General features: G+C 33.7%; 1 protein-coding gene across 2 annotated transcripts in view; it reads left to right on the forward strand.

The window, feature by feature from the left end:
• Positions 1 to 13,035, forward strand: part of LOC134694011 (chitin synthase chs-2-like) — a 36,463-nt gene that overhangs the window by 5,787 nt on the left and 17,641 nt on the right. The window contains exons 1-6 of one of the 2 annotated variants that reach the window (XM_063555008.1): positions 1,762 to 1,868; positions 5,097 to 5,419; positions 6,960 to 7,356; positions 9,286 to 10,253; positions 10,835 to 10,937; positions 12,233 to 12,414. In XM_063555008.1, coding sequence (XP_063411078.1) covers positions 1,821 to 1,868; positions 5,097 to 5,419; positions 6,960 to 7,356; positions 9,286 to 10,253; positions 10,835 to 10,937; positions 12,233 to 12,414 — 2,021 coding nt within the window. In that variant the 5' untranslated portion in view covers positions 1,762 to 1,820. Of the gene's footprint in view, positions 1 to 1,761; positions 1,869 to 5,096; positions 5,420 to 6,959; positions 7,357 to 9,285; positions 10,254 to 10,834; positions 10,938 to 12,232; positions 12,415 to 13,035 lie in introns of those variants that run through there. The other variant, XM_063555009.1, reaches the window with a different exon arrangement.

Below are 13,035 nucleotides of genomic sequence, written 5' to 3' on the forward strand. Positions count from 1 at the left end.
GGGAAAAGTCAGAGAGGTTATGTATTGCAAGTCGTCTCTCTTGAATTTTCTTCCCGATTATTCGTACTGCATATTAGAGGGAAAAGTCAGAGAGGTTATGTAATGCAAGTCGTCTCTCTTGAATTTTCTTCCCGATTATTCGTACTGCATATTAGAGGGAAAAGTCAGAGAGGTTACGTATTTCAAGTCGTCTCTCTAGAATTTTCTTCCCGATTATTCGTACTGCATATTAGAGGGAAAAGTCAGATGGGTTATGAATTTTAAATAGTCCCTCTTCCTGATTAGTCGTGAAGCATGACATAGGAAAAAGTCAGAGAGGTTATGTAGATTGAGTAGTTTCTCTTCCTGATTAGGCATAATATGTATATTACGTAAGAAAGGTAAAAGTCCAAGAGTCTTCAAAATATTCAGGAAGTCTTAAAGTCAAAACAGTGAGAAATTAACACGGGGTCAACCACTGCATGATTTTCGTTGTCATAAACATACTAGTTTGCCAAAAGCGCAATCGAGAAATGTCTATGTGGTTAGCTTTGTTGCTGGGTTCCTGATTCATTTACTTCACTGCTTCAACTAAAATGAATGACACAAAATAAAAACATTTTATAATACTTAACATATACCTGAAAAAGTTAAGTACATCAAAGTTTTTCTGTCTAGGTGTACAATGTTTAAGACAAGTGCCACTTGAATAGTTGAGCCTCCTTGAAAAGTCATAAAATTCTTTTCCCTAATCTCACATACTATAATCGCTATTATCACTGATTATACATAATTTGTAGAAATAGAATTATGAAATAGCAATAAAATTTGAAGATAAGATGCTGTTTTCTTTTTAATACACAGAAATTTCGTTTATCTACATGTTTCATTTTACATGTATTGATTATTTGATTTTATGACCGGTTCATCCTATAAGATCGCATTCTTATCGTTTTTCGTTTGTCTGCTCAAATTCAAGTGTTATTGGTGTATTATAGATAAACCGTTGATATTATTACTTGTTTTATCTTGTCAACTTTTTTATACATTTATATATACAAATTAAGGTTGCTAATTCTCAAGTTTTCAAACTACAAACAAGAAGTGTCTATAACCGTATGCCCAAATGAATTTGAAAATTAAAATGAAAATGGGGCCTCGATGGCAGAGTGGTCTACGTAGTTACTACTGTAATCCTCAGCCAGTCAACACTGAGGTTGTGATTTGAACCCCGCTCGTGCCGGTGCACTCGACTCCTATCTTAATAGACTAGGATTATCAGTTTTTCTATCAAAGTCGGTTTTTTTCTCCAGGCACTCCGGCTTCGTCCATGAATAAAGACTGGCCGCCACGAAAATAGCCTAAAAACGGTGCTTAAAAGTGGCATTAAAACACAAAAAATAAGAAAACACAAAAAAATGTCCTTTAATTCTTAAGCAGAAAGTTCCCTGCCAATGGTCAGAAAAAATACAATGCCCCTAATTTTACTGACTGTACGTTAACAATATTTCTGCAAAACTGAGTTATTTTGAACTATTGCGTATCAGGCAATTAACATGAAGAAGCGATAAAATAAAAGAAGCGGGGGAGTTCGAACAGGCTCCATATTAACGTCGACAAATAATATTCCAAAATTCGTTTACAACGTGACGACATAAATTAGAATTTATTAATATTTACTTATATGTGAGAACCCTTACGTTTCAATATATCATAAACTATGGGTACTTTTATTAAGTAAATATCCATAATATATATCATAGTCATAAAACTGACACCGTGGGTTAAGGTTTACATTAACAGGTCTCATAGGTTATATGTAAGGGAACCCCTGGTGAGAAATGTCAAAGAAATCGGAATACAAACTCAAAAAGCGAAAAGGATCCAAGGTAAGCAAATCTGTCAAACAAAATTAACACATCCGCTTAAAAAAGTAAGAACTGGCAATCTTCTAGTATTACATGAGATTATATGCTGTCTATATTTATGTTAAAATATAGTTTGGTTCATTTTTGTTTTATTGGCTACTACTAGTCTAATTTAGTGTGTTCTCACTATATATTATCGAAGAGTTGATATTTTTTTGTCTGTTTTATGCATGACTATATTTTGTATGTTGTTGTTTTCCACATCTTTTTTTTCGAAATTTCATCTCCATATTTCGGAAAATGTGTGATACATTTGTACTTATATCCAATACGGATCGATTCTAACAACATATATTTATAAAAAAAAGTATTTTTTTTCTCAATTTTAATCGTTTTTAAAACACCAATTAACCCGCTCGAAATGATATAAAAATTATGTTCTCCTTCGGAAATGTTTCTATAAATTGAAATACATGCGCCTTCCATGGACACTTTTAGACTACTGATTAATTTCTTTCGTTACTATTTCGTTTTACTAAATGTTTTTTTTATTTTTATTCCAAACGAACTCGTTTAACGGGTTGTTTATTCAGATCAATATTAAAAGTGTTTGAATGGTAAAAAAAAATGTCCAAATCGAGGCATCGAATTTAGCCTCCCGATTTAGATTCCGACAGAACATTTTTGCGTAGTTGTACAATCATACCTTCGCATAGCCAAAAGCTTAAGGACGCCCCTCTTTTGCTTTAAATTAAAATGTTGTATAAGAGAAGTCGAGTTGACACTATAGTAAATAATGATACCCAAACCAACCCTATTTTGCAGGGTTTGTTATTGGCAGAGGCGGCTTCAGACAAAAAATACGAAAGATTTTAATTGTTTGCCTAAGACAGCACTTTAATAATCGATATGTTGAAGGTTGCGCTTCTTAATAACCCAAATCCTAGATTCACGCATGTTAATAAAGTTTTCCCTGTGAAAATAAAAGTAGTTGAACAAAAAGAAAAAAATCGACGTGATATTTTTTTATTTTTTTTTTAAAGATATTCAATCCTGTATGAATACTGCGGGTTATTTTCGCGGGGTGCAAATTTTCGCTTATTTTCGCGGACAGAACTTAATCGCCAAAATAAATTCCGCCAAATAAAAAGTGTACATACAAAGGTATTAATAAAAGTTTTTAATCCGCCAAAATAATAACCGCCAAAATATTTCGTATACCTTGTTCAATGAAAATCGCGAAATTTTACACCCGCGAAAATAACCCGCTATACGGTAGTATCTTCGATATATGAACAATTGCCTATACTTCGTCAAATAAAATTGCAGTTTAAATCTGCAATCGAATTTATATATTTTAAAGTTTTATACACATTTCTTTAAAAAAAATATATATTTGTTTTGACCGGCTCACAAACGTAATGCGCCCGTTATTTTTGCTTTTGTGTCCACTGTTGTCTTCTTGACAAATTATTAACAATGAAAAATACATAAAAAGCTGACGTCTTTATTAATAATAATGATTACAAATGTACATTTTTGTAGTTGATACTTCCAAAACCTTACAATTAAGAAGAAATAATGTGTTGTGCAGTTGTTGAATTTTTGGGATCACATTGATCTCAATTATGAATTGTAATTTCATGGAATATTTGTTATATTTCGTTAAATTGGACCATTTTCCTGATTGAACAAGCTTCACATGAGTTAAACTGTCACAATATCATTGGAAGTGCCTGTATTTCTTTATCTTGATCTTAACACACACAAAATCCTATAATTTTTGCTTGTACTGTTATGCTCCTCATATATATCAATTTAGCCCCGTCCGTCCATCCGTCCGTAAGTAGATATGTGCGGATGTCTCCTCCTATAGTTTTTGAGCTTCAACTTTAATATTTCATAGTTTGTTTGTAATTGTACACATAATGGAATTGTGCTTTAACAGGATTCTTTTTCTGTCAAGTATTCTTAAAATTCAGCTGTAAAGGGCTAAAAAAATCACTAATGTAAAACCAATAAAACCGGAAAACTAAAACAACAAGTTCATGACTTAAGACATGTACAAACAAATGCAGCGGGTTTAAACGCTTAACCTAAGGTTTGTTTGTGTGTCTGTTTCTTTTCTAGCCATGGCGTAGTGATTCTATTTTTGACCTATGAGTTTGAATGTCCCTTTGGTATCTTAATTCCTCCTATCATTAAAATGGTATGCGTGAAAGGTGGGCACCAGCAATTTATCAAACCGCTATGAACGTAGGTACACATTGAAAGCTGATAAAACATGCTTGAATCTTCATCCATGTGCCCCTGGAGAAATCCTAAACACCAGCCCTCAAGCGTAAATTCTGTTTTTCCTTCTCTCTTTAAACGATATGTAAGACATTCGTGAAAGGTTGGCATCAGCAATTTATCAAACCGCTATGAACGTAGGTACACATTGAAAGCTGAACAAATATGCTTGAATCTTCATCCATGTGCCCATGGAGAAATCTTAAACACCAGCCCTCAAAGATAAATTCTGTTTTTCCTTCTCTCTTTAAACGATATGTTAGACATTCGTGAAAGGTTGGCATCAGCAATTTATCAAACCGCTATGAACGTAGGCACACATTGAAAGCTGATAAAACATGCTTGAATCTTCATCCATGTGCCCATGGAAAAATCCTAAACACCAGCCCTCAAGTGTAAATTCTGTTTGTCCTCCTCTTTATAAAAGATATGTGTAAAACATTCGTAAAAGATTGGCATCAGCAATTTATCAAACTGCTATGAACGTAGGTACACATTGAAAGATGATAAAACATGGCCGAATCTTCATCCATGTGTCCATGGAGAAATCCTAAACACCAGCCCTCGAGGGTAAATTCTGTTTTTCTTTGTGACGACCAGTGTAACAGAGAGGTGAAAGATAACAAAGGGACATTCAAACTTATAAGTCGAAAACAACATAAAAATGCCATGACAAAATTGGAAAAATAACATAAAAAATGCCATGACAAAAATGGAAAACTAAAGAATGAGCAACTCTACTAATTAGGTAGTAAATGACATTTTGCATTGTAGACAGAGAGAAGTTTTGATTTCATTTCGGATATTATAACCTTTTCCACATGTTACACCCGGCGTGATGCTCAATTTGAATAACATATTTTTTTCTATGTGCATTTTAACAGTGTAATTGTATAATTCCGGTGGTATAATGAACATATATAAAATTCCTTAGTAATATAATCTTTTGCATTGTAGAAAGATAAAAGTGTCAATTTCTTTTCGGATATAACTTTACCTAAAAATGAGGAAGAAATAGATATCATAAGCATGGAAGCTTCTCCCGGAAGAACTAAAGTCGACCATTTTGGTTACGACAACGAGGCTTTCGAACCGCCGTACGATGTCCCAGATGATGATTTATGTTTCGGGACTTCTCGGAAGGATAATAACCATAATAGTGACACAGAATCTGAAAGTGACGATCCTGTGGTCAAATCTTCAGAGGAAGGAAAAAATACTTCGAAGCCGATGAATGGTAATGCTGTACACGAAAGTGATGACCCTTATGAACAGAAGACGTAAGTCAAAAATGTATAAAACAAGAATGATGACGTAGTATACGGATGCCCCACTCGCACTATCATTTTCTATGTTCAGTCGACCGTGAAATTTTGGTCAAAACTCAAATTTGGCATAACAATTAGAAAGGTCATACCATAGGGATTTGTTTTTTTATGTTTAACGCCACTTTTAAGCACCGCATATAAAAGAGGACACATGTACTAAGTTTTAAAAGATATAGGAAGATGCATGGGGTACGAGTGCCAATGAGACAATTCTCCATCAAAGTTGATTTCACTGCAATTTTATCAAAAACTCAGTACTAGTACATTGATAAAATAAATTAACTAAAATCTTTAATCTGAAACGTAACGCAAAGACCGAAAAACATGATGTTCATAAATGGGACATAGAAATATATAGAAAATGTCCCGCTCAATAGAAAGTAACCTTACTATGCAATTCAGACAACTACACAGACAAATTTTGCTTTTGTAAATTTCACAAGAATCTTGAGTGAATTTTAGGTGAAATATTTTCATTGAAATTAATCTCAAACGAGCTTATAGATCGGACAAACGTAAGGGAGCTACCATTTGATTTTTATGCTAGGATGAAATTTGAAAAAATAGGCAGGACAGGAGTTATGAGTAAAAAAAAGTCAGGATGAGACACTTGCCAAAATTAAAAAATCAGGACGACAATTTAGGTAAAAAAAAGTCAGGATTAAATAAATGGTAGCTCCCTAACATAACAAAAAAAAAAAAAATTTACAAAACAAAATTGACTGTTTCACGATGTTAACTAAATCTTAAAATTTAGATGTTATTTGAATAACTTTTTTTTTGAAAATCCACAAGAATTTCATGTGGGTAAATTGTTCATGTGTAAGGAAAGGGGGCAGTTAACTGGGAAGGAGGTCGTGCAGCCTCCGAGTGCGGGAGTTTCTCGCTACATTGAAGACCCATTGGTGTCTGCTCTATGGTTGGGTTGTTGTCTCTTTTACAATTTCCCCATTTCCATTCTCAATTGCATAACATATTAAAAATAAATCTAATCAACGAACACTGGAAATAGACCTTACAGAAATCGAATCGAATTCGCTAATCGCGTTCACACACTCTTCTTTTTTTTTTTATTTCGAATTGGTTCGAATTGGCTGAATCGCATTATCCAATTCACATTAGAAATGCGTTTTTGTTAATACGTTCGGACAGTAAAGCGAATTTGACGCGCATTGCATTTCGAATTAGAATTTACGTTTGGACGTAAACATTTCGAATGCGAATTAAACTAATTCGAATGATTTAATGCGAATCGAATTCGAATAACGTGTGAACGCAGCATACTTAAATAAAAGGAAATGTCAGTATGGTGTACAAATAATGTATGTTAAGAATACACAAACAGTTGTTATATTTCAAGTAACAACGTAGTTTTGTATTTGTTTGCCACCTGCTATATTTGTTGTAATTTTATTCTTGTGGTTAAATATTGTACAAATACCCATGTATATATATTTAATATGCCAATCATAAACTTTATATCACTTTTCAGAGAAAAGGTAGAGCGTTGGGACGTGTTTCGTGTTACATCAGAAGACAATGTATCGTCATCAGACTTATCCTGTTGGAAACTCGTTTTCAAAATTGCGCGAGTAATTATGATATCACTGTTTGGACTAATAGTGCTTACGACTGCTGTTGTGTCGAAAATTACTCTTACTTACATGATATCAAATATAAATGTTCCTATGGCAACCAGTGATCATAATGGAACTAATTTAAGAACGTTTTTCCAAACATTGAACTATCCCGCAAAATCAACGGAAGTCACGTGGATATGGGCGTTACTAATTGCCATGGTAGCGCCTTACTTCTTTTCACTTTTTTCGTGCTTACGAAAACTTTTTTTCAAAAGAACCAGTCCACTGAAAGTTGTTCCCTTAATAATTGTAAGTATTAATGATGGTTTTACCGAATATAGTCATTACATCCACTTCAAAAACAATCTGATCATAATTGATCTGAAATAAGAACAGTTTTCTCGTTTGAATTGTCTTACCTTACCATTTCAGGGCCTTTTATAGCTGACTATGCGGTATGTGCCTTGCTCATTGTTGAAAGCCGTAAGGTGACCTATAGTTGTAATTTACTGTGTCATTTTGGTCTCTTGTGGAGAGTTGTCTCATTCGCAATCATACCACATCTTTTTTTTTATATATATATAAATCGTATATGCACACGTAGGGATAATAAACAGATGCGCCATGAGCGCATGATACGCCCGACGTGTGTGGAAGTTTTATGCAACAATCATAAATAGTTTCTGAGAAAGTTTTGAGCAATAACCATATATTGTTTTTGAGACACGGTGGGACATGTGAATCCCCCAACCCCGTTTTTTTTTACAAAAAACTAAATATCACTAAAATAAAATTTTGAAAAACCAAAAAGTATACAGATCTTTAGATTCTTATAACAAAGAAGTGTGTAAAGTTTTAAGCAATAATCATAAATTACTTTTGAGATACGGCGCGACATGTAAAAAAAAACTCCCCTGTTTAACAAAATACTCAATAACTCCAAAATAAAGTTTTAAAACATCACCAAAAAAGTATACAGATCTTTAAATTAATATAACAAAGAAGTGTGTAAAGTTTTAAGCAATAATCATAAATTGTTTTTGAGATACGGCACAACATGTAATAAAAACCTTCCCCTTTTTTACAAAAACTCAATAACTCAAAAATAAAATTTTGAATCATCACCAAAAAGTATACAGATCTTAAGATTAATATAAGAAAGACATGTGTAAAGTTTTAAGCAATAATCATAAATTGTTTTTTGAGATATGGTGCGACATGTAAAAAAAACTCCCCCTTTTTTACAAAATACTCAATTACTCAAAAATAAAATTTTGAATCATCACCAAAAAGTATACAGATATTTAGATTAATATAACTAAGAAGTGTTTAAAGTTTTAAGCCATAATCAAGAATCGTTTTTGAGATACGGTGCGACATGTGAAAAAAAAAACACCCCTGTTTTAATTACAAAGTGCCGTAACTCAAAAAGTTTTAATTTTATTTTCACCAAAAAGTATACAGATCATTTGACCATCATAAGAAACAATTATATTAAGTTTCATGAAATTTGGATAAGTCGTTCTCAAGTTACGGTGCGACATGTTTACGCCGGACAGACGGACGGACGGACGGACGGACACCGGACATTTGTATACCATAATACGTCCCGTCAAAATTTTGACGGGCGTATAAAAAGGACGTCAGATCGAATGAACAATAATATAAAAAAATTGCTTACATAGCATGATATTCATATACTAGTACACAATAAACCACGTTTAAGAATACCATTGAAAATTGAATATTTGGAAGGTTAACAGAACTAGATTGATTTTCCTGGTAATTTAACTAGTTATCATGGTGAAATTGAACGAAACAATGTTACCGTCTTTATCGTGCAATCAATCGACCTTTCTACAGGTGTTAAAATAGCACAAAGCGATATATGTATACTAGACGTGCATGTACATAGTATCCTGGTCTCCGGGTTTTGTTGCGAGCGAATGGTCATGTCAAATTACTACCTACGTCACAGTTCAATTTCTGGGTCCTCATTGCAGTCCGTGTTTAAATGATGATAGACATGTCTATTCCTTCAAAAACAAATTCATTCAACGATTAGGATGGGAAAAATGGACAACATTTATTGGTTGATAACATCATTTGCAAACAAAAGAAGTCATACTAAGAAAACGAAATATTAAGCAATATGCCGCCTTCACTTACAAAATCACAAATGTTCACACGCTTTGATTAACAATTTGTTTTTAGTAATTTGATCATTTTACATTTCAGTCGCTTTGCGTCGAAACGTTACACTCAGCTGGGTTGTTCTTGCTAGTTTTCATTGTTTTACCGAACTTTGATCCCCTGACAGGGATTCTGATCGCTCTAAACGTAGCAACAGTACCAGGTATTCTTAAAATATGTTTCCCACAAAGAACGGTAAAGGACGAGATAGTTCCGAATGCCAGCTTGACTACAGTCCGTATAATTAACGCCGTGAGTGTATTGTGTCATTTGGGAGGTTTAGGTTTGACGGGCTATTACATTTACCGTGTTGACCAATCAAACGAAACATTACTAGTTGTAACAATATTGGCCGCCATCTTTACATCAATCTACTGGTGGGAAAATTTCATACCGAAAGGCGAGAGCGAATCTAGCGGAATGCGACAATTGAAAAGGCAATTCTGCAGAGGAAAAACCAAAGTTTTATGTATATCTATATGCTGGAAAATGGTTTTAACACTTTGCGTAATGCCTTTAGTCTTAGTCAGTCCGAGTTGTGGGGAAAATTGTACGGACTTCATATTCATTAGAACAACAAATAAACAAGGACCGGAAATACACAACGATATATTGAATACTGAGCTCACTGACTTCCGAAACTTTTGCATAAACTTCAACTGGGTTCCATTTCTTATTGCAATAGTTCACGTTGTTATGAATGGACTATGTTACAAATTTGCCAAAGCCGCCTGCAAGATCATTGGTCAAAGATTAGCATTCGGACTACCTCTTGTTTTAACGCCACCAATAGCTTTGTCGTTTGTGCTTGGATTGCAATCTACGGCTACAATGTCTGTTTATGGTTGTGAACTGAAATTTCCGATGTGGGATGGTGACGTCACTAATATTCAGGACCATATAGATGATTACTGGTTTGTACTGGTAGGAGGAATTTTGAGTTATCTGTCCTTACTTCTGGTCACAAGTCATGTGTGGACCCCTCGCAAGGAAAGACTTCAACCCACTGATAAGTAAGTCAAATAAAAGAAACAAAATTGCAGAAATAAAAGTCATCAAAGGTACTACAGTTATAATTTGGCACGATAGGTGCACGTTTTGTCTACTATAAAAGTCTGCCTTTGAAACATTGCTTTAAATAATACACAGTTGGAAGTCAAAACCAAATACGAATTTAACGAACATTAAAACAAAACATTCCGAAAATATAATGCTAAATTAGACAAACTGATATTATAGATTGAGGCATCCTATGTGATAAACCTTATGTAAAATGAATTGATTATTTTTTCAAGGTTTAAATCGCAAATGTTCATTTTATTTCGCTTGATGGTGGGATTTCGATGTTAATTAAAGAAATAAAGGAGGTGAAAAATGCTTTATTTGGAATAGTTAAAAAAAAAACGGGAATGTATAATGTTATGGTCAGATTAAACAAAAAGATAAGAATTGAGCAACAAGGGAGGAAAACCGGATGATTACCTCCGGTCTGCATTAAACAGTTTCTTATATTCATTGACTTAGTAAACAACAACAATTCACACAATCAAAGAAATAACATTGTATAACGCGAACTCATTGTACTCCTTTCCAGGTTGTTCGTCAAACCATTGTATTGTGGAATGCTGTTGGAACAATCTCTCCTTCTTAACAGGAGACGAATTGATGACGAATTTCTATCTGCGTCTGAATTCAAGGTGCGATTATCTTTGTATCATTAATCTATTTAACAATATATTTGTAATATAAACACATATGATTGTATGCACAATTCATAAAAATACCTTTGGCTTTTCTTTTTCCTATTGGGAACTACTTTAAACCATATTTTGGGTACCGTTTTCGTGATTAAAAGATCAATAAGTTTAACGAGGAGATTATTATGACACGGTGAGACTAGTAGGAAAATTAATAATGAATGTTGTATTTGTGTTAAACTCCAGTGGCAAACATTACATGCATGACGAAATGATAATAATAACGAGCCCTGATTAGACGAGAAGAACCAGATTTTATCAAACAATTCATGATAAGGAAATCAAAGTCTACAGGAAGACATGTCAAGTTTTCAAAACTTTTTTGGTCGGAGATCTTATTCATGACATAAAGTATTACAATCTTAATGGTTCTAAAATTTTCAATAAAAAAGTCTCGCCAAACCTCCAAATTGTATGATAGAATAAATTTCTGTGTCAATTTATTATCGTGTCTTATATAATTGTCAGCATTTCTTACTTGGTTAAATTATGAATAGATATAGGAAGATGTGGTATGAGTGCCAATGTATATAAAGAATCGTCAATAGATATAGGAAGATGTGGTATGAGTGCCAATGTATATAAAGAATCGTCTGTCACTAAAAGGGAGCTACCATTTGATTTTTATGGGGGGGCTAGGATGAAAAACTTGTCCTGCCTTTTTTTTAGCTGTTATCTCTGTCCTGCCTTTTTATTTTTCACTTTGTTCGGTCCTGCCTTTTTTTTTTTAGTTTATCCTGACTTTTTTTACCTAAATTGTTGTCCTGACTTCTTTTTTTTTGCAAGTGTCTCATCCTGCCTTTTTTTTTACTCAAAACTACTGTCCTGCCTATTTTTTTCAAATTTCATCCTAGCCCCCCCCCCCCCCCCCCCCCCATAAAAATCAAATGGTAGCTCCCTTATTTCAAAGTAAAATCAAAGTCTACAGGAAGACATGTCAAGTCTCCAAATTTTTTTTTTTTTGGGGGGGGGGCGGAGACCGAATTCCTGACATAAAGCATTACGGTCTTAACTAGGTACTACAGTTTTCGAATTGGGGGACCAAAAAGTTCCACAAAACTACAAAATGGTATGACGGAATGAAATTCAGTTTCAATTTATTAGCGTGACTGTCTTTGATTTTTCAGCACTTTTTTCTCACTGGGTAAATTGTAAATACATGTATACAAAGAATAAACTGCATTTCACTTATTTGAAAGCAAATAAAGTCAGTATCGTTTGTTTATTTTTGACAGTATACAAAAACGAAAGACGAAGACACTATTCCAATACCTGACCTCCCGGAAGACGGCAACTTTAACCCCACAGAAGACTTTTCAGTACTGAGGAAGGATGACACGCCCATGTTGTACATGTGTGCCACCATGTGGCATGAAACTGAGAATGAAATGACACAGATAATGAAATCACTCTTCAGGTGTGTACTGACATTCTGAAAATAACCGTAGCTTTGGATTTGTTTACATAAAAAGGGATTGCTAGATTTCCAAACAGAAATTTAGTTTTTCGGTTATATCTTTTATAGGTGATTCGTTATAGACAAAAAGAAATAAAGACATTTTTACTGTTGTGTCCCATAAATTTAAAGTACAAAGAAATGTGTTGTTCTCAAAATAACAGTGACGTAATTCTCAGTTATTGCTAATACCAGGAAGTAAAGTCACGTGACCGAGGTCACGATTGTTATACTTGCTAGTCATGACACTTGCAATACAGCTGGGTTGGTTTAACGAAATCAATAAAGTTATCAACATATTTTTAATATTTTGTTCAAATATTGAAAAGTTAACTGTTCAAAGTTACAGTTTCTATAGGCAACATGTATATGAGACGCACGTGAACAAAATATTAAAAGTTAAAATCTAATAATAATAAAAACCTGTTTGTGACACATTAGGCTAGCCTCGTACATGTCATGTCGTATGCCTTAAAAACAATAGGCTGCGTTTATGTATAGCAGCCGAGGTTCATTAAGTTATAGATACATGTACGTTCTTGTGCTTCAACTCTGTCAAGAGCATAAAATTGTTTCGTTCAT

Source organism: Mytilus trossulus, chromosome 13, assembly GCF_036588685.1.
Source record: "Mytilus trossulus isolate FHL-02 chromosome 13, PNRI_Mtr1.1.1.hap1, whole genome shotgun sequence".
In the NCBI taxonomy this organism is placed as follows: domain Eukaryota; kingdom Metazoa; phylum Mollusca; class Bivalvia; order Mytilida; family Mytilidae; genus Mytilus; species Mytilus trossulus.